Source organism: Vombatus ursinus, unplaced genomic scaffold (assembly GCF_900497805.2).
Source record: "Vombatus ursinus unplaced genomic scaffold, bare-nosed wombat genome assembly UNPS02004704.1, whole genome shotgun sequence".
Taxonomy (NCBI): Eukaryota; Metazoa; Chordata; class Mammalia; order Diprotodontia; family Vombatidae; genus Vombatus; species Vombatus ursinus.
In genome coordinates, this window is record NW_020944482.1 from 833,358 (window position 1) to 858,926 (window position 25,569).

Genomic DNA, 25,569 nt, shown 5'->3' on the forward strand with positions numbered 1-25,569 from the left:
TGGAGAAAATCAGTGAATTCTTTCATTTGGAATTCCATTTTCCATGATACAAAGTTCTGGGCAGTTCTCTTCTATTATTTCCTTCATTAAGGTTTTTTGCCCTTTCATGCTCTTCTGGGAGATCTATAATCCTTAGTTTATCTCTATACATCCTTTTTTTGAGATTAGTATGTTTTATTTGCATGGTGAACATATTTTGTTTTAATGTTCTTGTTTTTTGCTTCTCTTCTTCTGGATTGTTATTCAGTTCTGTGTATTTGCTTTTCCAATCTATTGCTCTTTCCTTTGTTTCCCTGGTGAGGCTTACCATTGAAGATTCCAGGTTTTCTATTCTACTCATTATTTTCACTGTGTAGTCCATAAGATCTGATCACATTATTCCCATTTATATTTTAAATCATGCAAGAGCAGTGTATTATGATAACACATTCTCCTTACTTTCCACAGGGACCTCTGTCTCATCAGGTGTTGGATCATTTCCTTTTGTATTTGTAGTATTTATTCATAAATGACTAAACTCATTTATTAAATCTGGAGCCGTATTTCCTTCTGTTGTTATTGTTTTTCCATAAACTTATCTGTTTATGTTCAAGGTCTTGGAGTTTTCTTCTACTGAAACCTTTGGTAATTTCAACATTCCCTCCCCCCTACCTTGTTTTCCCTATCACTCACTTTCTGATTCCCTCCCTTATGATTACAGTTTCTTTGGGGGCTAGATCTCAAGGTGTCTCAGCCTCCCCCCCAACCACTGGGAAATTCATGGTTTATTAGGCTAGGTCTCTGCCCCAAATGGCTTTTGGGTAGTCAGAACTAATCCCAACTGGATACTATGCTCTTTCCTTCAGGTTTAGTGGAGTGCTACATATTCACACACCCACAGACATACACTTAGTGTCCTATCTTGATGATTTATCCCTCTCTTTCTTAGTTCTCTGGCCCAGCACTGGCAGTTTAGAGTTTTGCAGTGTTAGTGCTAAAGATTGTGGTCCTAGGAAGACTTCTGCTCCTGAGGGGCTGTGGTCACCTGGCCCTGTCTGTTACAGCCAGGGCAAATTTCCACAGCCTGGTCTACATAGTAATGGAAAAAAGAAGAGGGACCAGGGTTTGTGGGAGAGGGGAAGGTTTGTGGTAGACTTGTGTTATGTTCTTGGGGCTGCTAGTGCAGCCTTGATGCCAATAGAGTGAGAAGTGGTAAAGGGTTGCTGAGTGACTACAGAATCAGCAAACATCCATTTGTGGGTTTGGTTATTTTTTAAACTTTTTTTGGATTCTGGGTGTCTTAGACCATGGAGATAGCTGAAGTTGCCCTTATCTTTGGTGCATAATTTTTGTTTAGGAGAGACTTGAGAGGTCATGGGGATCAGAGAAAATGTCTCGTCCTCCATCTCGTTACTTACATGACCCAGAACTGCTATTTATTAACTACAATGTATCTTGTATATATTTTGTTTCTACGTGGCTGTTTGCCTGCTGCCTCCCCTATTAAATTTTTTTGCCATACCTTATACACCTAGAACCTCTCACACTGTCTGGCACATAGTAGATGCGTGTTGACTAACCAATTACCTATAAAAGCTAAGCATATTAATTGGGCTCATGAGCTCCACTTTTAGGGATATGGATCCATAGAGTTCCTTGAAACCAAAGTATCTATATCTGGGGGTACTCAATTTTTAAGTGCAAATTAAAAGGGGGAGCCAGTGGTGGTAAATTTTAGCAACTATCTCTATGGGGGAAAAAATGGATTCATAACACACTTTTAAATGTAGTTCAATCTGCATTATTAACATTTTCTCCATCATATTTTTAAATATAGACAATCAACAAAACAATAAATCAAGTCCTATTTTGTAGCATTTGCTGGTTTCTGAGATGTAAAAGCTCATAATGAAATTTTGACAATCAGCTCTCAAAGTTTGCACCCTTCTGGGGATAGCCCATAAGGTATGGTTCAAGTGTATTATCATGCCTATCTTTTCACAACCCCTCCAATATCAACCAATCTTTTTTTCATCTTTGACAATTTTATTATTGTAAGGTAAAACTTCGGAGTTGTTCTGATTAACATTTCTCTTATTATTAATTTGGAACAATGTTTTCTATGGTTGTTAATAGTTGCAATATTTTTGAAAACTATTTGTTCATATCTTTTTAGCCATTTATCTATTGAGGAATGGCTTTTGGTGTTACATATTTGTGTTAGTTCCATTATATCCTGGATATCAAACTCTCAAGAGAGATGTTTGATGCAAAGATTTTTTCCTCATCACTTGTTTCCCTTTTTAATCTGTCTGGATTGATTTTATTAGTAGTTCTTTCAATTTTGCATAACCAAAGTTATCTTTTATTATCTGTTCTTATAACCTCTGTTCCTTGCTTAATAAAGAATTCTTCCCCTTAATATATCTGTGAAAGGTACCTGTTCTGGTTTTCTTCTCTTTTTTTTAATGATATGAGCATTAATATTCAGCTTATACATCCATTTTGAGCTTTTTGTGATATATATAGCATTAAGAGTTGGTTTAAATCTAATTTTTGCTAAATTTCTTTCCAGTTTTCCCAGCAGTTCTTGTCAAATGTTCTTTGCACCAAAGGAATCTGTAATCTAGTTGAATCTTTACTCAAAATCAAGTAAGTATTAATGCAACTAGACTTAGAGATTTTGCCGTCACTCTGAGGCTCATTGTGACCTCTGATGTGTGGAGCACACATTTTAATTTTCAGGAATTTTTTCCCTAAATGACTACTTTTGAATCCAAATACCTGCATTGGAAAGTGGTTATAAGGAGTAACTAGCTCCAACTCTCCTTTTCCCTTTTGGAGATCTTCAAGAATTATGGAGAATTATCTTCAAGAATAACTTGCAATAAATAGGCCCAACTGCCCTGGAAGAAGATGAGAGATGGAAAGACAATTCAGGTGCTTAGGAAAGACTCAATGGGAGATGCTGATGCTGGTCGAAGGCATACTACCCAAGCACTTAGGGAGGAGAGGAGACAAATAGGCTAGACTCAGTATAAGCAGACTCAAGGTAGAGAACAGATTATTCAATCCAAGAAAGAGTTTCTCCCATGGCCATTTTTGCAGGGACAGTGGAGCTTTGAGATCTGAGCGTGAAAACCCAGCAGGTTTAAATGGGCAGAAGAGTCAAAGCACTTTGGCTGTATTCTATGGTAATTTCTCAACAGACCAGCTGCTTTAGAGATGGTCCCTGGAAAAGAGTTAATTATCATCTTCTAGGGGAAAATCAAACAAACATAGGAGAGCTAAAGAAAGAAGCAGTGACAACGATTCATAATGATGCGATTTAGGGGCTCAGGGGTGCTGGGACCCCAAAATCACAACACATGGGGCCTGCCCAAAAGAATTCGACTCAAACCTTCTTTCAGCCAAAGACAAGATTTATTAGAACATCCATCATATTGGGCAGACTCTTTAGGAGTCTGAACATGGGTAAGCAGTGGCTAGATTGTAAGAATCTAAGCAGTGGCTAGATTTTAAGAATCTGAGCATCTTAATGGAGACAAGATGAACCTTATATACAGAAAGAATGTGGGAGGGACCTAGGAGTGGCCAGTAAGTTTGGGGTTACTGGAGGAGGGGTCTAAGGAGATCTGGATGGGAGTGGCCAGTAAGCTGGGGTGAACAGAACTCCTGGGACCTGGACAATGGAGCCTAGCTAGGATTAAGGGTGGGAAATGGCCAGGGACCATAGGAAGGTAAAACAATGGAGGGGAGATTGGGTGTAGCCACAATGAAAGACCAGCTGATAGGATTATAGTCTCAGGGGACCGCCAGAGATTTGGCCATGTGGGAAAGTCCAGGGTTTTCCCTTTCTGGGGTCCAGATCCCAACCCCATCAAAACCACCTGTTTATGAACAAAGGATAGTGACAGCAGGACAATGGAACAAGGATCAGAGAATTCTCTGTATAAAACCAACATAAAGGAACAAATCCTGGTCCCAAACAGGAGCGTTGTGTCATGGGGATTATACTAGAGGATAGTGGTCCACTGGAGGAAATTGTCTTTTTGACCCTTCATGGGTTCAGATGTGAGTCATTTCTCTTTAATTTACTATGTAAGTAGAACCGTTCTATATTTTTGAAGGTTTGGTGAGTGTAAGGTCTGGAATTCCCCTGACTGGAGAACCCTGTACCTTCCCCATAACTGTGGGGTGTTCTTTTAATACTGTGGAAAATGATTTTTCTCAGTAATCCGTGTCTTGGAGACCCAGAGCTTCCTCCCCAACCCCCTTTTGCCAAAGTTCAGTTTACATTACTGATCATGAGATTGCATTGAGTCTTATCCTGGTCAAACACCAACCCAAGCTGGAATTGATTTAATCAAAGGTATAGAACTTCCATTGTCTTCTGCTCAGGTTTGGGTGGAGACAGATCAATCTGTCTAGATAGCCCAAGGCTGGGAGTGGTCTGGTATGGTTGGGGGTGGTCTGATAGAAGAGGTATTTCCTCTGTCCGAAAGTAAAATGATAAGGAGATGATATCAGCCTCTGTTGAAAAGGTATATAAACTGGGCACCCCAACCACCAAATTGAGCTCAGTCCTAGACTGGCTCCCTTAGGGGAGTTCAGCCTTTGCTTGTAGCTCCGCATGTATGCAAACTGCCAGCTTGAGAAAAATCAAAAATGGGGACCCAACCTAATTGTCTTTTCTTAGAACAAACTCTGTGGAGGTTGACAATACCAAAGGAAGAGGTCATGGAGTTTTAGATTGATTGTTGGTAGTAGTTTAATCAATCCTTCTGAATACTTACAAATAGGGGCAATCTTTGGTCTCAGGCAGCAGTCAGACAGTTTTGTGGATCCCCACTGAAAAACCCCAAAATTCCTGTGATCATTATAGAAAACAGACAAAGGCAGGAGGAACTAGAGAATGCATCACTACTGATTAGTGAATATTTTTGGTTTTCTGCTTAGCAATGAGCTTCGGAGTTAAGCCAATATTAGGCCCAAACATAAGTTTGTATATAGATCATGTACCGGTCACATATGGGTCACAATATTCTTATTATGACTTTCATATTCATAGTATCTTAAGTTTTGACTCAGTGTCTAAAATATAATTTAAACAAGTCACCATGTTCAGGCTTCCACCTTTTACAGAGTTCAAGATTTTATGGCTTTTCAATTATTACTGTATTTTAGGGCTTTGTCCCAATATGAACAGTAAGCCTGAGTATTTGTGAATGAGTGAATAAATGAAAAAAGCATTTATTAAGCATTTACCATGTGTCAGATATTACTTTAAAATTGGGAATACAAATGTCAATGAGCTTGATGGTGTCTGCCCTCAAGGAATTTACATCCTAATATAGGAAGATAACACATATAGGAAAGTGGTGGCCAGTTTTGCCCATCAAAGTGAGAGGGAAAGATGTATTGTAGTCTCTGAGCAATTGATTAATCATGTCCTTTTCAGGAACAGAAATGTTCATCTGAGTACTCTTCTCAGATCTAGAATTGGAAGGAGGGACATCATGGCATTGAAATGCCCAGAAAATGTTATTGTTAGAAAAATCTGAAGCAAAAATCTACTACAGCAGTGAGTGAAGGAAAGCCTTTATTACACTTCTTTTGAGAGAAGTGGGCACATCAAACTCTAGTAGCACGTGGGCACTGCTTCAGTGGTAGAATCAACTTTTAAATAATCAGTAAGATTCATACTCCACCCACCAGGGCTAGCATTGGTCTAGTCCATCTGAGTTACACTCTTCCTGAACTGCCCATCTCATGTTCCTCTGTGTTCTGTTAACTCCTCCCACTTCATGCATCCCATGTTAAAAAATGGCGGCTATCTCCACCCTCAGGGTGTGTCAGTTAATATTTAATAAGCTTAATAAGCAAGTACAGTGGAGAAAAGCCTTTGCCCTGTCAAGGCCCTGTTCTTGACCCCATGGGTTGCAACTGGTTTAGCCTCCAGGGCTCTTTCTTAAGGAACTAGTTGCTTGCGGAATGTTTGGGGCACTTTCTGATTGGTTGAGGGTCTATCCACAAGATCTTGGAAGTCCTCAGAATCCCCTTGTTCTGTTGTGGAAGCCTAACTCCCAATCCTTTCTCACACTATGATGGGCCTGAGACTAGACAAATTAAAGTGAATTCTCATTGATCAAAATATAAAATCATAGGTAAGAATAGAGGAAGGAACTGAAGTACAGGTTTGAGGTAAAGGCTGGAGAATAGATGCATAACATTGAGATAATTGGGAGGTTAACCTTAAAGGAGTGCTAAATATTAAAGTTCTCAGATTTTACCTAACTGGGGGCACAAACCTAGAATACAAATCTAGCACAGTGAATAGCCAGGCACTGCCCAGCTGAGGCCATAGGACTGGTGACTTGTGCTCATCCTTGTCTTTTACTTTCATTCAAAGTTTGCTGAAGTTCAGTTCAGGGAGCTTGACATTTCAGTCAAGAATGTAGACACTCCCCTAAACCCTATTCTCACAGATACTACCTCCTGGCTACTCTAGGGACAATTCTATTTTTGTCTCTGGCCTAAGAGTTTTCCTTAGCAAGGGGAAAAATGAAGGGAGAGAGAAAAAAGGTACCAGGGAACAAACATAAATCACAGAGAATAGGTAGTTTTTTTCTTTTTTAAAATTTTCTTCTATTTTATTTTTTCTAATTGCATGTAAAAACAATTTTAACATTTTTTTTGGTGAACAGAATATTCATCTTTATTAGGAGAATAAAACTATGTTTGCAGCACATTCAGTACTTATCACACACACAAAAAAATTATATCCAAAAAAGTAAAAATTAAGGGGTGAGAAAGAGGGATGCACTGGGAGAAATACTTACTACTTCTCCCTCCTAACTACTAACTTACAATGAAAAATTCGAAAGTTACATTTGGCCAGTGGTGCCATGAAAACCCAGAGAGGAGAGAGTATCCTGAAAGAGAAAGTATGTGATCAAAGGGATCAGTGTAGCAAAAAGGTCAGGAAGGATGAGGCCTGACAAAAGACTGGGCAGATTTTGTTTTACTGCCTATTTCCTCCTGTAACTCATTTAACTTTTCCTTTAAGAATTTGGGTACAGGGGCAGCTAAGTGGCGCAGTGGATAGAGCACCAGCCCTGAAGTCAAGAGGACCTGAGTTCAAATCCAGACTCAGACACATAACACTTACTAGCTGTGTGACCCTGGGCAAGCACTTAAGCCCATTGCCTAGCAAAAAGCAAAAAACAAACAAACAAAAAAAAACTACTTGAAATAATAAACAACTTTAGCAAAGTTTCAGGCTATCAAATAAACCCACATAAATCATCAGCAATTTTATATATTACCAACAAAGCCCAATAGCAAGAGATAGGAAGAGAAATTCCATTTAAACTTACTATAGACATTATAAAATATTTAGGAGTCTTACCTCCCGAAACAAACCCAGGAACTATATGAACACAATTACAAAACACTTTTCACACAAAGTCAGATCTAAATAATTGAAAAAACATCAGTTGCTCATGGGTAGGCTGAGCTAATATAATAAAAATGACAATTCTACCTAAGCTAATTTACTTATTCATTGCCATTCCAATCAAACTACCAAAAAATTATAGAGTTAGAAAAAGTGATAACAAGATTCATTTGGAAGAACAAAAGGTCCAGAATATCAAGGGAACTAATGAAAAGAAATGCAGGGGAAGGTGGCCTAGCCATTCCAGATCTTAAATAGTATTATAAAGCAGCAATCATCAAAATTGCTTGGTACTGGCTAAGAAATACAGTGATGGATCAGTGGAATAGGTTAAGTATGCAAGACACAGTAGTCAATGACTATAGTAATCTATTATTTGATAAACCCAAAGACCCCAGCTTCTGAGATAAGAAGCCACTCTTTGAAAAAAACTGCTGGGAAAACTGGAAAAGAGTATGGCAGAAAGTAGGCATAGATCAAAATCTCACACCATATACCAAAATAAAGTCAAAATGGGTTTATGATTTAGATATAAAGGCTGATACTGTAAGCAAACTGGGAGAGCAAGGAATAGTTTACCTATCAGATTTATGGAGAACAGAAGAATTCATGACCAAACAGGAGACAGACAACATTATGAAATGCAAAATAGATAACTTTGATTACATTAAATTGAAAAGTTTTTGCACAAAGCCAATGCAATTAAAATTAGAAGGAAGGTAGAAAATTGGGAAAGAATTTTTACAACCAGTCTCTCTGACAAGGCCCCCATTTTAAAATATATAGAGAATTAAATCAAATTTATAAGAATACAACTCATTCCCCACTTGATAAATGGCCAAAGGATATGAACAGGCAGTTTGCAGATGAAGAAATTAAAGTCATCTATAGTCATATGAAAAAGTGCTCTAAAACACTATTGATTATAGAAATGAAAATCAAAACAACTCTGAGGTACCACATCATACCTATCAGATTAGCCAAGATGACAAAACAAGAATATGATAAATGTTGGAGAAGATGTGGGAAAATTGGAATGCTAATACATTGTTGGTGGAGTTGTGAAATGATCCAACCATTCTGGAGAGCAATTTGGAAACTATGCTCCATGGACTATGAAATTGTGCATACGCTTTGACCCAGCAATAGCACTTCTAGGGCTAAATCAGCCTTCTCCATCTGGCAAAAAGAGGGGACGGGCAGCTATTACCACTGGGAAGGCCTTGGTATCACCCACCCAAACCCCTGGAGGGCCTGGCAATAGCATTATGAAGTGAGAAGCCAACTTCTGCTCTTGGTAAGCCCCATACTTCTCTGTTTCAGTTGCAGTAATGTGTTAACTTTGTAATGTATGGCAAGTTATTTTATCTCTGTCTGCCCTATTTCCCAATTTGTAAAGTGAAAAATAATAATGGTTGTTGTTATGGGATCAAGATGAAATAATGATTGTAAAGTGCTTGACACAATGGTATATGTTAGACAACATTATTATTATCTCTGTAATTCAATGTAATTGTTCCATGTCTGATAACTTTGAAGTGGTTTTTAAATACCAAGAGTAATAAGATCAATAATTTCTATATGTGATAATCTGGAAATGCAACTAATGTCATCTAAAGTTTATTGTTTATGCTATTACTATGCTTCTAAATTGTATTGTTTTTCTAAAACTCTCTTAGATTGTAAAATTTGAGAAACCACTGTGCGGTCGAAATGGTGTATATGGATTGGTCTTTTAAAAGAATGTGATAAAAATGAGAATTTGAAAACTGTTAATATTTGATGAGGTATTTTTGGTTATAAGCAGGTAATTAATTGGTTCTGTTTCAAGTTTTAAATACCTGATAATTGCTTATGGTATGGTTATATTTCAGAATTTTTTTATGTGGTGTAATCTGGTAAACAAATTGTATCAGCTATGCTGTTGAAAAACCAATTTCTCTTATGATCTAGAGATGTCAGATCAAGAATTGTACACCTCCCCAAAAAAATAGGGGAGAATGAATGGGTTAGAATAAACTTCCAAATTTTATTTACCTTTAAGAGGAAATTTCACCTAAAATTCTTTTCAAGTCTGTGCAAAAGTTTCCTGTGTTGTGGAATTCCTGAGTAAATGAGAATCCTTGAGATATGTTAATTTAGAGATTTATGGACTATCACATTCACTATCTATGTGAGATTCAAAAATGTAATAGTTTTTCCTAATTTCTAGGGATATATTTAAAGACAAAGGAAAGAAAAAGATACTGAGTAAATTTTTAAAGGCTTGATAATATTTGTTATTGTGGTAAGGCTAATTTAATTAGGTATGTTCTTCATGGCTTATAAAAACTGAATTTCTTCTCCATTACAAGCACTTTTTTGACTAAGGAATTTTGTGATATCTAGGAATTCTGTAATAACTAGCAATTTAGTTTGTTATAATACTTTGGGAATTTATTTATGTTACTTAAGGATATTTTATACCAACTTAGTTTTAATGAATTCCAATTGTAAAGATTTATTTTTACTTTAAGGTAGAAAAGAGAGATATCTATCATTTTAAAGGTTTCCAACTAATGTTCCTCATAAAAGTTTAGTGATAATTCTTATTACCATCAGGATAAATTTTAAACTATTTTTACTTTTAGAAGAAATGTCTAATTTAATTTTTTTTGAAGGCTTACTAAATTTTCATTTGCAAGATGATTTACTGCTAAATTATTGTAATGAGCTATAAAACCTAAGAGATCTTGCTGTTTTGATCTGAATATGTAGTCATTCCATGGCCTAAGCAATAGTTAAATTAGTGTTTGAACTTATATGTATAAGATTCAAACCCTGAAGTATCTCATTCTCCCAGAGTGAGTATAATTAGAGAATAAATAAGTTTGTGAACAAGGACATAAATCCATCAACTTTCTGAGGTTAAAGTTAGGAACCTCTTTGTTTTATTTAAGGAATGGGATTCCAGTACAGATAGTCATGTTAGTGAAGAGTAGTAATTTATGAGCTCTTTTGTGTTAACTTAATGGGAAATTTAATATTGTTTTTAATCCAGAATTAGAAACATGCAGAAATTTATACAAACTTCTGAAGACTCAGCTTGAGATGTTCCCACTGTTTAAAGGAATTATGAGAGCAGTTGTATTTTTCTGTGATCAGTCTCTTACTGTTACCAATGTGAGATTGAATTCTCATTATCTAGGATATGTGATTTTATGGGACAGCAACTTACTATTGTTTTGAACTTTGACTACCAGGATAATTGTCTGAGTTGTCATGAAGCCAGTAATAGAATGGCATGTGCTGCAAGCTGAGAACTGACAAAGGTGGATGTCTGTGCATGGGAAGGGTTTTGAGGATGACCTTGGACACAGCCTAGCTAGGATCTTCCTGACTCTATTTTCCACTTGTGCTATTTCCTTTCTGAAAAGAAGAATTCCCCACCTGATTAATCCTGAGTCCTGCTTTTAACATCAAGTGACTACGTGATTGGCTATCAGATACGACTCATACCTGGAATCAAACAGAGCTAAGGAAGTTCTTTCCTTCTGATATGATATATGACATTGTCCCTCTTTTTCTTCTATAGCAGATTTCTATAATCAAGAAGTTCTATAAGTTCAGTACTAAATTTATTAAATAATAGATGGATACTGGAACATCTCTGAGTTACTCTAACAGGATGCAAGTATGAATAGCTTACAATTTTAACTTATATTTATGGTCAAATAATAATAATATAGGGATAACATCCTCCTAAGGAAGAAATGATTAGACAAAGTAATAAGACAAAGATGTAATGTGATAGATGTCTAACTAAATAGGATAGGAAATTTTGAGAAAAGCAACAGGATTAGACTGATTCCTCTAAGAATTATATACAGATGTATATGATTGACTTCTAAAATGTATCTATCATGGAAATCCAAGCTTTAAGCATGTTTTGGTAATAAGATCTCAAATTTAGATTTTATACAAAAATTGTATAGGATAGTGGTAAAAGTAAGTGAACTTATTTCTCCTTTACTAAAGTATCTGTCTGATACTTCTAAAAAGCAGGAGAGCTCATTTTATGGTTGGACCTTCACATTTTAAAAGATTCTTACACCAGGTACAGGATTTAGGTAAGAACAGAAGCAGCAGATGACACATAAACTGTAGTTTCAAAAATGGCAAACCAAATTTAAGTGATTGTACTAATTTATACTAAGTCAGAATTATCTAGGAACTTCTAGATCTAAATCAGAGAAGCAGAACTCTCTTTTTGAACTGCCTAAGAATCAAACCTATTGTACATAAGCAAGGAACTTAATGTTAGTTAACATTGGTAATAATGATTGTATTGATTTATATGGTTCATGTTTAAGGTTTTCTTGGTTATCTTGGTGACATGTAAATCTCCTCAAAACTAGTCTATTGTGAGCCCTCTAAGCAGTTTAATCTGTACCTGACTTGATGTAATTATGCAGTTTTGTGAATTATGAGAAAAACTTTGTTGTATTGTTTGAACCTACCCCTGCATGACTAGAAAACTGAACCATCTTTATGTGCCTTTAACTGACTTATGCTGTTTTCTCTCAATTATCAACTCATACATCTTCTAAGAGTCCTTATCAGGTCTATGCGACTACTCTCGTAGCTGCCAACTTCTGGATGTGGACTCCAGGATCATCTGAAGACTCCTCCCACCCCCTGAGGAAGAAGGTTTTTCCCACACCTTTCTTTGGTGTACAGGTGAAGCCTTTGGCTTACCTTTGACCAAAAGGAGGGAATCATAATCATTTAAGATCAATTGAGCCCCAATAAGTGCCAAAAACCTGAGTTAATCTTTTCTTTCTGAGTGAACTGAGAATGCCCCTTCCTGTGTCAACAGCTGAAGCTGACCAAGAGCATTCTTATGTTTATGACCACTGAGGCGCCTTTAACCCGGATACTACCTTGATGGTGGTAAAGGAAACACAAATATCCTAGATCTGACATTTGCCTATCTTATTTAAATTTCCTTTCTCATGCTCTGGTTAAACATATGGAGACACTGAATAACACAGACATTCTGAGTCAGGGTTTAAATGTCCTCCAAAAATTGCTTGATTCAGTCACAGTTAAACCTCTGGCTCCATGTAACATGTTACATGCTGCTAACTTAAGGGAATAAAACAATATGAATTTACTTATCACCTAGCTTGTTGTCTCTTTAACCAACTTTCAGGTTGACAATGTATTGCCTATATTAGATCGCGTGCCATATTGGGGAGGGAGGTAGGGAAGATGGTGGGGAAAATTTTAAACTCAAAAGCATATGAAAGTGACTGTTGATAAATCAAAATAAATTAATTTTAAAAAAAAAGGTGGTGTGACCTGGGAAAGGTATAGTCACTACATTTCTGGTCTGAGCTCTAGTCCTTATACAGGAAGAACTGCTCCCTTTCAACTGCAAGTGCTTTTCTCTACCCTGGAATTGTGACCTGGAGCTGGGAATGGGAAATAGTTACCAAACAGTGCCTATGCTGTACCCAGTACTAGCAGAGGTACCCTGTAACCTCTTTCTGACCCCTTACCATCTCCAGCCTAAAAGCTCCTAAAATTGCTGCTTGGGTGGCTGCTGCTGCTGCTCTTGCTGCTATAAGCAGCAGTCTCCAAGGCCCACATCTGGTGTTGCTTCTGGGTGTGCTCCAGGCCAGTCCCCACCCCAGTGTCACAGACCTCTCCTTCTAACCTCCTAAATTGTCTTGGGTTGGAAAAATGTCCCTGACCTTTTGTTGGCTGTGCTGCTCCAGAATTTGATTTGATGCATTATTTTAAAGTTGTTTCGAGGGAAATGTTGGGAGGGTTCGGCCGGAATGCTCTCTCTACCCTGTCATCTTGGCTTCTCACCAAATTTGACCCTCTCTACAGAGGGTTTAGACATCCTCTGTGACACTTGTAAACCCATTCATACCTAGGTAAGTCATTTAACTGCTGTCTGCCTCAATTTTCTCAGCTGCAAAATGGAGATAATAATAGCACCTACCTTCCAAGGTCATTGTGAAGATCAAATGAGATAATATGGGAAAATGCCACGAGCTGCTCAATGGGAATGCCATCTGAAAATAGTATCGATGGATATATATTACTGGGAAGGTTGAAAGATGGCCTTATGAAGGTAATGGCAGGATATTCTTGGTTCAGTTTTCCCACTGAGCTATTTCCTTTCTGAACATAAATACTTCCCACGGATATACCCTGAGCTTGGCCATGAGACCCTATGAATAACGTAGATCTCTGTTACACAATTAGCTATTCCAAAAGGTAATTTTTACTTTTTCCTGAAATCAAACAGAGCTGAAAGAGCTTTGACCCTTTTATGTCTATGATAGATTACTCAATGATGTTAGGCTTATTAGCCCTGAGGGAATAGTCTTGATATTAGTACAGTCATATCTCTTTCTTTCATAGCAAATTTCTCTGGTCATGGTAGAATTACAAATGTTTTACAATGAATCTTACTGTTACATCACTTGGCATTACTAGGCCCCATAATGAGCTGTGGATAGAGAACCCTACTGCTTTCATTTTGACTGTTCTGAATTTGTAGCCATTACTTGTTTCAAATTCCTAACATAGGAAACAAGGACAAATCAGTTCTTAAACTTCTCCTCTCATTCATTGGTTTAATAACTTATATTCATGTAGAAGATAATGTTCAGAAAGTATCACATTCTTTCTGATTGATATAAGAATAAAATATCTTCTCAAAGGAAGGCAGTGATAAAATGTTAAAAACATTCATTTTTAGTTGAATAGTAAACACTAAGAAAAACAACAAATTTAGCTTATTTCTATTTGGAGACTAGGGTATATATGGTTGGCCTCCAAATGTTTTCCAATGGGTAAGAACATTTAAAGAACTTATGATATTGTATCACTAGCTTTAGAACTTTTGTTGTTGTGCCATTCAAAACAATAACAAAAGCTAAGTAAAAGTAATGATCCTAGATGATATATTTTAAATTTCATCCTGGAGGTAATAGGAAACTACCGAACCTCCCTCAGGGTCATTTGAATATCCACAGACTAATTTCATACAAAAACCTGAATACACAGGCTTTGAATATTTTCTAGTCTATAAATTCTCAAGTCAGATTGAGCACAGTGCCAGTCAGGCACATAGTGGGTACTATATAGATGCTTATTTGCTCCCCTTTAATAATTATAAAGAAATTTTATAATCATTTTTTCTCACATTTAAGCATTCTCTCTCTTCCTCTATATAACATCAAGAGACAGAAGAACCCATTTTTCAAGTCAGATACTCAAGGATCCTTTTTAAGATTCTTTCTCCAGTCTATAGACAGTATTATCCATACATATCACATACAGGACTCATGAGAAGTAGAAAGAATAAACAGTATGTGAATATTAAAAATTCCTTAAACTTTCAGATGAGTGGACTAATATGAAATTATTCCTATAGCTTCAAGTTAACCCGGTAAGATTTGTGCTAGCTTTTACCATATGAACTAATTACAGGAAGGCCAATGTGATTAGGTTTTGTCAATCCCTACCAAGTTATAATAAATCTTATCACTAGCAGGTTTGAATAACATGACTTGGAACCTGGAAAGTGGATCTATTAGAAGAAATATCTCTGCAAATTCAGCCAAGGCACAAAGTGAAAAGGCTCATTTCAGTATAAGCAGACCAAGCTGGACAATTTGTAGATAATGATCAATGACAGATCCCTTTGGTACAGAATCTCCAAAGGAAAATATTTCCCAGAAGCAGATGACTTTATGACGTAGACAGCTAAACCAAAGTTAACAGAATAAAACAACCTGCCATCAATGGATATTAAGGTACCATTCCTATTCCTTTTTAACCTCCTAATTATAAAGTTTATGTTTATTGTACATTGTCTCTTAAGATGTCCTAACCCTTTAAGAAGGTAAAGACCTAAGTGTTTCATTTAGGACAAAAACTAGAAATTTAAATCCAGGTTCTTCTTGTTCCAATTCCTTGCAAAATTAATGTTAATAATGTTGAGACAATGTCTATGACTAGAAGCACCTTAGGCCCCACAAAGACCCTACTCTTGAAATTCAAGTTATCAACTCTAAGTGTGAATAATTATGCTAAATAGTTACTATTATTCAAAATGACAAATCCCTAAGTTGTGTTGGGAAAGACTGGATTTTGAATGACTTTCCAATACTGGTAAGAGGTTTTGTTCAAACTGTTTTTTGTTTTTTTTTTAATTTCTTTTCAAATTTGTTGGAGTATAATTAACTGATTTGATTGATTGATGTTTACTACTTAGTTTTTAAAAGAATGTTCTGGATTTTTTAGCTACATATTTGTTTCATAAACCATTATAATCCTCTTTGAACTAAGCTGCCTTTTTGCTATACAAAACAATTGATTTGCTGTATGGTGAATCTTAGATTTTAAACTAGATAGTCCAAGATAAAAGTTTATCTAGAGGAAAGGGGAATTGTTGAAAGTGGATTTTTAAGAGTTAACAGTTAACATAACTAATTTAATGTTGTTTTGTATTCACCATTTTGCTCTGTATGACCCCTAGCACGAACTGTAGTAAGACCTTATGTCACTGTCTTTTCTCTTCCTCCCCCCTTAATTAGTACAAAAGATCTAATTGGTGCAAAGGGCTTTAACAGCCCAAGGACTTTTACTTCTTTATCTTATCTCACAAGTGATATGTCTAGAATGAATAGCTATGCTAACATGGACACATTCCTTCTCTCTCTCCATTAACTAATGATACTTAGACTCTTTAACAAGCACTTTTTTCTCTTTGTTTAAGCAGCTGCTCTATAATAAATAGCTATTTTTTTTCTTTACTTAATATAACAAATTGGATAGACAGTACTAGTCAAATTGTAGGAGACATAGCTACATCAGTAGTTTGGTGGAGTGTGTCATGTATCTCACGCTGAACAAATAAAAACTTCAGTGTTCCTGTCTCTGAACAGTCAACAAATCCAAAGAGAACTTTTGCAATAAAGAAAGGGGGAGGGGGGTTAGGAGAACAGAATCTACAACACTGGAGCTGAGTATATTCCTCTCTTATCATTCTCTTTGACTTTATAAAGTAGGAGTGGAAAACTCTGATCAATGCAATGACCTACCATGATTCCCAAGGACTCAATGAAACATGGGATCTACCTCCTAATAGAAAGGTGATGCACTCAGGGTGAATGCTGAGATATTTTTTACATGTCCAGTGCCAGAATTCACTTTATTTAACTATGGATATTTGTTACAAAATATTTTTATTTTCTTTCTTCTTCAATAGGAAAGGGGTAGGAGGGAGAGAAGAGGTAGAAAAGAAAATTTTCATTAATTGAGAAAATAAAATTAAGTTTTAAAAAGAGGTCTAAGTTGAATATAGCTAAGATTAAAAAGGAAACAGGCAACTGGGAAAAAAATCTTTGCAAGTTTCTCTTATAAAAGGTCTTTTTCCAAGACCTATAAGGAACTGATACAACTTTATAAGAACAAGAGCCATTTCCCAAAATATAAATGGCCAAGGTTGTGAACAGGTAGTTTTCAAAGGAAAAAATTCAAGCTATTAATGGCCAGATTAAAAAATGCTCCAAACCACTAACAATTAGAGAAATTAACATTAGAATAATTCTAATGTTCTATCTGACAGCCCTCAGATTAGCAAAGTCAACAGAAAAGGAAAATGACAAATGTTGGAGAGGTTGCAGGAAAACAAGAACATTATCAGCACTGCTGATAGAGCTATGAATTGGTTCAGTCATTCTAGAAAGCAATTTGAAACTGCAGCCCTTTGACATAGTACTACCACTACTACACCTAAATCCTAGATAGATCAAAGAAATAGAAAAGAAGTGATGCATACAAAAATATTTATAGCTGTTCTTTTTTTAAGGTGGCAAAGCACTGATGCCCATCAACTAGGGACTGGCTGGACAAATGATGGATATGAATGTGATAAAATACTATTGTGTAATTGTGGTTGTTCAGTTGTTTCAGTCATGCCCAACTCTTCATTACCCCATTTGGCCTTTTCTTGGCAAAGATACTGGAACGGTTTGCCATTTTCTTCTCCAGCTCATTTTACAGATGAGGAAACTGAGGCAAAAAGGGTTAAGTGACTTGCCCAGGGTCACACAGATATTAAGTGTCTGAGACAGTATGTGATCTGATGCCAGGCCAGACACTCTATCCACTGCATCACCTAGCTATTAGTTTGGCAGAAATGATAAAGGGGATAGTTTTAGAAAAAACTGGGAACTTCCAAGTTCTTCTAAATGCAAGAAAATTGTTAATACCAAATGTAATATGGACTGCCACAATCATCCTAGAAATGTAAGAGTTCCAGTAATGTCCTTATATTTCTACCCTTAAGATAATGTCTATTAGGTTGAGCTGAGCTACACCTTAAGTCCCCGCCCGGGAATCCTTCCTTGTAAACCAAGCCAGCCAGCTTGAGCCAGACATGCCCCAAAAGTAGCTCCTCACATCCTTACCCCTTCTGTTGGGATTCATGGCATGAAGGGCACAACAGCCAGAATGAAGTGGTTTTCCTTGCTCAGATTGCAGAGGGCAGCTGGCATCTCATGACCAGGCCTTGCTACCTCATGCTACCTCCTCCCCTTCCTCTCCTAAAAGTACAAAGGACCTTTTTGTGAATCTCTTGGTTGGGAAATCCATTGTGCTCTGCACTTGTGGGTGACCCCAGTTTGCAAACTTTTTATCTCAAAGACGTCTTTTCCTTCACTCATGTGTTTGGTTTTTTTCAGGACTTGACCCAAGTCCATCAAAGGAGCAAGGAGAGATTAAATTATTTTGGATGGAAAGCCACCTCCTTACCACCATTACCCAACAACAAAAAAACAAAACTTTTGAAGACTGAGACCTTCCCCATACTTGTTGGGATCAGATGTAACTACTTTTTTTCTGAAATATTTTTATTGAGACCTTTTATTTTTATGCCACCTATATTTTCTCCAGTATCCTTCCCCTTATCCCTGGCTAGAGCTATCTCTGATAATAAAGAATAAAAAGAGGAAGAAAAAACCAAGTTTAGCAAAACTAAAGCAACATATTTAAAAAGTCCAACATCATGCACATTTTTCCCTGGAGACCTTCACTTTCTGCAAAGGAGTGGAGAAAAGTATTTCCTCATAGTGGTTAACTGAGCTGGGTCATTATAATTTCAAAATATTTCATTTCAATTATTTTATTATTTTTCTTTTCATTTACATTGTTGCAGTCATTGTGTATATTTTTTCCTGGTTCTGTTTATTTCACATTTCATATATAAGTCTTTCCATGCTTTTCTGTATTCATCATGGTGGTTTTTTATAGCATAGTAACTTTCTATTACATTCATGTATCACATTTTGTTTATTCATTTCTCAACTATAGGTATTTACCCCAAAACCTCCTCCCCCATTCTTTGATACCATAAAAAGTGCTGCTATAAATATTTTTGTGTATAAGGGGCCTTTTTTGTCATTGACTTTCTTGAGGGATATGCTTAGCAACAGCATCTCTAAGTCAAAAGGTATTGTGGGAGTTTTAGAAGTTAAGCTTCCACAGCAGAACACAGGAATTCTGAGGAGGACTTCCAAGATCTTGCAGATAGTTCTTCAACCAATCAGAAAGTACCCCAAACATTTTACAAAACACCTAGTTCCTTAAGACAGAGTCCTGCAGGCTAAACTGGTTGCAACAGGTTGGGGTCAAGGACCAGGCAAAGGCTTTTCTCCACTGCATCTGCTTAATAAAGCTTATTGAATGTTAACTGACACACCCTGAGGGTAGAGATGGCTCTGTTTTTCAACATGGGATGCATGAAGTCGGAGGAATTAACAGAACACGGAGGAACACGGGATGGGCAGTTCAGGAAGAGTGTAACCCAAATGAGCTGGTCCAATCCCAGCTCAAATGGGAGGAATATATATTTTACTCATCATTTAAAAGTTGACTCTACTTCAGTACCAGCACGCATGTACTGCTAAGGTGCAGTGTGCCCACTTCTCACGAGAAGCGTAATAAAAGCTTTCCTTCACACAATCCTGTAGCAGATTTTTGTTTCAGATTTTTCTAACAGTATGGTCATGGGCAGCTAGGTGGCACAGTGGATAGAGTACCAGCCCTAGAGTCGGGAGGACCTGAGTTAAAAATGTGGCCTTATACACTTGACACTTACTAGCTGTGTGACCCTGTGCAAGTCATTTGGAGAAAAAAAAAGAGGTATGGACATAATAATCATTTTGTTTGCATAACTCCAAATTGCTTTCCAGAATGGTTGCATCAATTCATAATTCCAACAACAGTGCTTTAATGTGTTTGTCTTATTATAAACCCTCCCCCAACATTGTCTATTCCCATATTTTTGTCATGGGAATTTGCCAATTTGTGGGGTTAGAGGTAAATCCTAAGAGTTGCTTTAATTTACATTTCATTTATTATTAATGATTTAGCCCCTACTATCACATGGTTGCTAATAATTTGCAATTCTTTTGAGAGCTGTTTGTTCACATTCTTTTACCACTCATCTATCAGGGAATGACTTTTGGTCATATATTTGTTAGTTGTCAATATTGCTAAGAAATTAGACCTTTATCAGAAGGATTTGATACAAAAACTTTCTCCCAGTCAACTTCTCTTATAGATGGATGAATTTTGTTCATATGAAAGCTCATCAGTTTCATGTACCCAAAATGGTCTGTTTTATCTTTTATAATTACTTCTATCCTTTGTTTGATTAAAAATTTACCTCCTACCCATAGTTGTCAAGGGGGTGACATGGTTAGTTTTGAATCTTAGGAATATCAATTTGGCAGCTATGCAAAAAAATGGATTGGAGAATAGAGAAGCTAGAGATAGGGAAATCATTTAGAAGGGTATTGCAGTAGTACAGGCAAAAGGTAGTAAGGACCTAAAATAAAGATGAAGTTGTGTGAGTGGATGCAAGTGAGTGGGTGGGGTCCCTTTACAATCCATTATGCATATAATAATAGATTTACCTAAACTCTTCCCGAACCTGTTTTTAGCTTGTACATTTCCTCACAGTACACAGTACTTCTTTTATTCATTTGTATTCTTTTATACTATTTATCTGTATTCCTCTTCTCTACTCTCATTTCTTACCTGTCTGTAATACTTTTGGGGCTTTTCTGACTGACTTTTACACTTTCTGTCCCTCCTTGTTACAAGGGATGGTCCATTTTGAAGGGGGGAAAGGGATATATTTGGAAATGAAAGTGATGTAAAAACAAAAGATGTAAATTAAAATGATAATAAAAGAAAAGAATCAATTACAAATGATCTGAACAAGAAAGCAACAAGGTCAAAATGGATCTTTTAAGAAACAACCTTTGTCTATTTTATTGTTGTACAAGAACGTTACAGCTGTTATTTAGCCAAATCATAAGACAAATAGCAAAAGTAAATACATTGTCAGATATCACTCACTGAAAACAGTTGAAAGACCATTCAAATTCTCATGGCAAAAGGGTGATAAGCATCAACACCATTCATTAAATTTACCACATCACTGAAATACTAAGTAAAGGAAGGAAGTTTAAATTTGTTTCAAAACTCTATGAAAATAAGATAACTGACCAGGCTTAGGAAAATGGGAGGACAAGATGGAACAAATAAAAAAGCAAATAAATTACTTCACTTAGCCAGGACTATGTTAAAGCATTTAAAAGTTCATTTTAGGATACAGCAAAGGAAGCAACTGAAAAAAAGAAACATGTCTAGGTAATCTGGAAACCCCCTTTGCATGGTAAAATCTAGACCCAACTCAGTAATTCCACTATGATAACGTTTCTGATCTGCAAATCTTAGGGCAACAGAGTACAAATTAACATATTCTTTCAAAAGTACTCTGAAATAACTTCAGATCTGTAAGTAGCCTGAGAAACAGTTCCATCTCCTTTATGCTCCTTGGTTCATGAATTTACATTTCTGCCATCAAAATGGAAACACTTGATTTCTAATATTTGAAAAATAGTTCTTGGATCAGTAAAGAGATTCTAGATCTTTCCAGGGGAAAAAACAGAACACTATTATTAGAAAACACAAGAGGCTGCTGTACCTCTTCTTATTAGATTCAGTGATTCTGAATGTTATGAAGCTTCTAATTAAAGATGTTCATTTCTAGATTTAGGCCATACCAATTAAAAAGTGGAACTAACCACTTCTTGTGTTCTGTAATAGGAAGATAGCTAGCCAAGGTTAGTAAAACCTACTTCAAACTACAAGGAGCGTTCATCTAAGAACTACAAAAGCTGAAAGGAATGTGTTTAAGTAATCAAGAAAGAAATAAGGGCATCTATTTATTATCAAACTTTCTTATTCATACTTCAAATAAACGTGATTACTATCTTTTCCTTTTCTCTCTTGGTAACATGATGGCTAAATGCTGCCATCTATTACTTCACAGTTTCTTTATCCTGTAGCATAGCTTAATCTAGCATCTAGCAAAATATTCAACTTTAAAATAAATTTTTCTCTAAGCTGTGAGGTATTTTTCATGGCTTGTAAATATGCTACTGTATGTGTTTGTGGGTTCTGGATTAAGAAGCTCAATACTGAGCTACTCTAATTACAGGAAAAAGTTAAAATCAAAAAACAAAACCCAGTCCCTTTGGGGATATGGTGATGCTCAAGGGAAGAGAAGACAGAACAAAAGAAATCCTAGACTCTAGATGTTTGACTATAATGTTACATACCTCCTTAGAGAAATAATACTACGTCTGAATCACCAAAATGGGCTGAGGTCAGAACACTAAAAGAGAGAGCATTCATTTTATGAGGCTCCTCATTACATTCAGGGAAGATCCTCTATATCCTGATCCAAAATGATTCCAATGATTCAAATAATGAAAAAGCTGATAAAGCTGAAGTCGCCTCTCAAACCCTGGGGCTTTAGGGATTTTGCTGTGGTAAGCTGAGTAAAAAGAGCTGCCAAAGCCCCCAAACATTCCAGCTATGGCAAGCTCAAACTCTGAGTGGCCATAAAAGGAAGCTGGATCAAAAATAATTGGCCCAGACATATCCTCTGCAACATTTCCTCCCCAAAGATCTCCATGGAGTAAGGCAGGTACAATTTCCAGGTCTTGGAACATGCTAGGTATCTTCAGCTGAAGAAAGAAAGGGGAAAAAAAGATGTTGGTGATTGCCATCTTTCCAGTTTCACCAATTCAAGTAATTATAGAATCTCAGAGTTGGATCTCAGAGTCCAATCTTTGTCTGAAGCATAAATTCTTTCTACAATATACCCAAAAGGAGGTCACCTAGATCTCTGAACATTTCCAGAGATGGAGAACTCTGAGCAGCTCTAATTATAAAGAAAGTTTTCTTTATATTAAGCTGAATTTTTCCCAAAGGAGTTGTGGATTACAAATTGAATGCATTCAAAAAAGCAATTTATAGTATTCAAGCAAAATTATTATGCATCACTCAAATGATGGGGAGACATGAAACTCTGCTTGGGATTCTAGCAAAAAACTATCAGGCTAGATTTAACTAATCATTTACTCTGGAGAAACAGACACAAAAGGCAGGCTTGATTTATCCTTTTCTCTATATTAAGGAGACAACTAAAAAGAGATCTTATCTCAACTCAGGTACTGTCAGAGAACACATTTGTCTAAAATGGCAGCACTTAAAGAATCTGTACATAACTCTTACCTGCAGCTGAGACCAAAGTTCTCTTGCTTCTCTATCCCCAGACTCCTTCTCCACCAAGTCTATCTGGGGTTGAATACGCTGCCTAGCATAGAATGTTACCCAGTCGTTCTGCCAATCATTCACCTATAGGAGTAAAATCAAGAAGGAGGAAAAACATATGAGCAAAAATTAGCTTTAATAGTGACTAGCACAGCCAAAACATAGAATATTAAATATAATTTGGCACTACTGAAAGATGCAATATATTGTGTAGTCTACTATCTCTGGGGAGTTCCAACTCTCTACAGCAGATATCGGAGCCATAGAATATAACAGGTGAGAGAGCCTTAGAGTTCATCTATTCTAATGTGCTTATTTTTTAAAGATTTTTTTTTATTAGGGGTCCAGTGATGAACGCATATAATCCAGGAAGTCTTCCCAATACTACCAGTTAAGTGATCTTTCCTTTCTCTTACTTTATATAGTATTTTTTCTCTCTCTTATGCTCTTATATTCTCAAATAGTCATTGTATAATATTGCATATTTATGTATTTATCATATTACTCTCCTAAGCTGCAGACTCCCTGAGGGGAGTTTGTCATAAAAGAGAATAAAGCATGGGTATAATCTGATATGTTCCTTGGATTTTGGAAAATCTGATTTTAAAGAGTTCAGAGGAAGGATAGGTAGCACCTCATGGATATAAGTCCAAGAGGAATAAGAAATTCCCAAGAATGAAATTCTGAGGACACAAAGGGAAATAATTCCAGGGAGGAGGAAAGATGGGAGTTATCTAAAGAGAATAATGTAGATTCAGAGAGAACTCATTAATCAATAAAAGAGAGGTACAAAAATAGCAAAAAATTAGAAAAGTAGATGCCCATCAATATGGGAATGGCTAAACCCTCTCCACTTTGTGGAGGTGGGAGATCCACAGCATTGCACAAGTTCTTGGATTTTTTTCAATGTGCTGATTGCTTCCTTTTCTTTTTCTTTGTCTTTAAAAAATACTGTTTTGTTATATGAAGTCCCCCAGGGGTAGGCAGGAATCTGGGGAAAACTATAATGATGTCAAAAAAAGACATCAATAAAAGCTTTTTAAAAATAAAAAAAGGTACAGAAAATAGGAGCAAGGGCAAGTAACATAATGAATATAGGAGTGCACGGGTCTTTAAAAGTAGGGTCAAGTAGAACTGCTAAAGCTAAGAATGCACATAGACGTGCAAGGGATGCTAAGGTTAATTTTTTTAAAGTGATATTGAGGTAAAGAGAAAAATCAAAGAAGGGATAAGGCAACTATTTGAGAGTGGATGGAATGATGACAGCAACAGAAAGAAGGCAGAGCCTGTCAATCTCAACTTGACTGTTTTCTCTGCTAAGAGGAATGACTTTGTGCTGGAAATGACAGAATAAAAATAGCTAGTAGGATGCTGATGGTCAAAATAAGGAGATAGTGATAGGGCACCTATTTGGCCTTGACAGAGTTAAGTCACCAGAAAACTTTATTCTCAGTTAATGAAGGAACTGGCAGATATGATTGCTAAGCCACTGATGGTGATGTATGAAAGATCCTGGAAACAAGGACAGGAAGTATAGGATTCGAGGACAATTATGACAATTTCAAAAAAGGGAAGACAAACAAGTATAAAAACTAATGTAGTAAGCAAGTGAGCTTGAGCTGATTTTTGGTAAAATTCTAGAATACATCATTTGAGGGATAATGAAGTCAGTATGACTTTATCAAAAACATATCATGCAAGATATTGGCAACAGATCATCTTTTTCTAACAGTTACTAAACTGATGCTACAGGCTGTGCTAGAAAAGTTTATGTAGATTTTAGAAAACATTTGATAAAGTACCTTATATTGTTCCTATTCTTATGGCAAAAGCTGGAAAGATATGGACTGGACAATGATATAATTAGATGGATTTAGAACTGGTTGCATTGTGTGACTAAAGGAATAATTGATGGTTAAATTCAATTTGTAAAGACCTGTACTTATTACTGACCTCCTTTCAGTACTGTCCAGTAGTGGGATCTCTAGGGCAGGAGGTATGGACATTTTAGTCACTTTATTGGTAAAGTTCCAAATTATCTTCCATAATACTGGGACCAATTCATAGCTCCACCAAATGGAGTGTGCCTGTCTTTCCACAACCCTTCCAATAGTGACTTCCCAGCTTTTGCCAATTTCCTAGGTTATAAGGTAATAACCTTAAGAACTTTTGTGGTTTATATTTTTCTCACTAGGGATTTGAAACTCATTCCTATAGCATTTCAATTTTTTCTTATGAGAATAATTTATTCATATACTTTGATTCATTATGGAGACTAACACTTTTTAACGATGACTTGAATAAAGGCACAGACATGCTCATCAAATTTACAGATGACACAAAGTTGGGAAGGAGAGCTACCATCCTGGATAACATAGGTATAAGTTTTATACTTGGGTTCAAAAAATCAACTCCTTAAATATAGT

General features: G+C 36.4%; 1 protein-coding gene across 1 annotated transcript in view; it reads right to left on the bottom strand.

Annotated features, from left to right (window-relative positions):
- Positions 1-20,762: 20,762 nt before the first annotated feature.
- LOC114026736 (ketosamine-3-kinase-like) overlaps positions 20,763-25,569 on the bottom strand; it is a 33,168-nt gene continuing 28,361 nt past the window's right edge. The window contains exons 5-6 of the mRNA XM_027840453.1: positions 23,105-23,227; positions 20,763-22,554 (exon numbers count right to left, since the gene is read on the bottom strand). Of these exons, the coding sequence (XP_027696254.1) occupies positions 22,216-22,554; positions 23,105-23,227 (462 nt within the window). The 3' untranslated portion in view covers positions 20,763-22,215. The remainder of the gene's footprint in view (positions 22,555-23,104; positions 23,228-25,569) is intronic.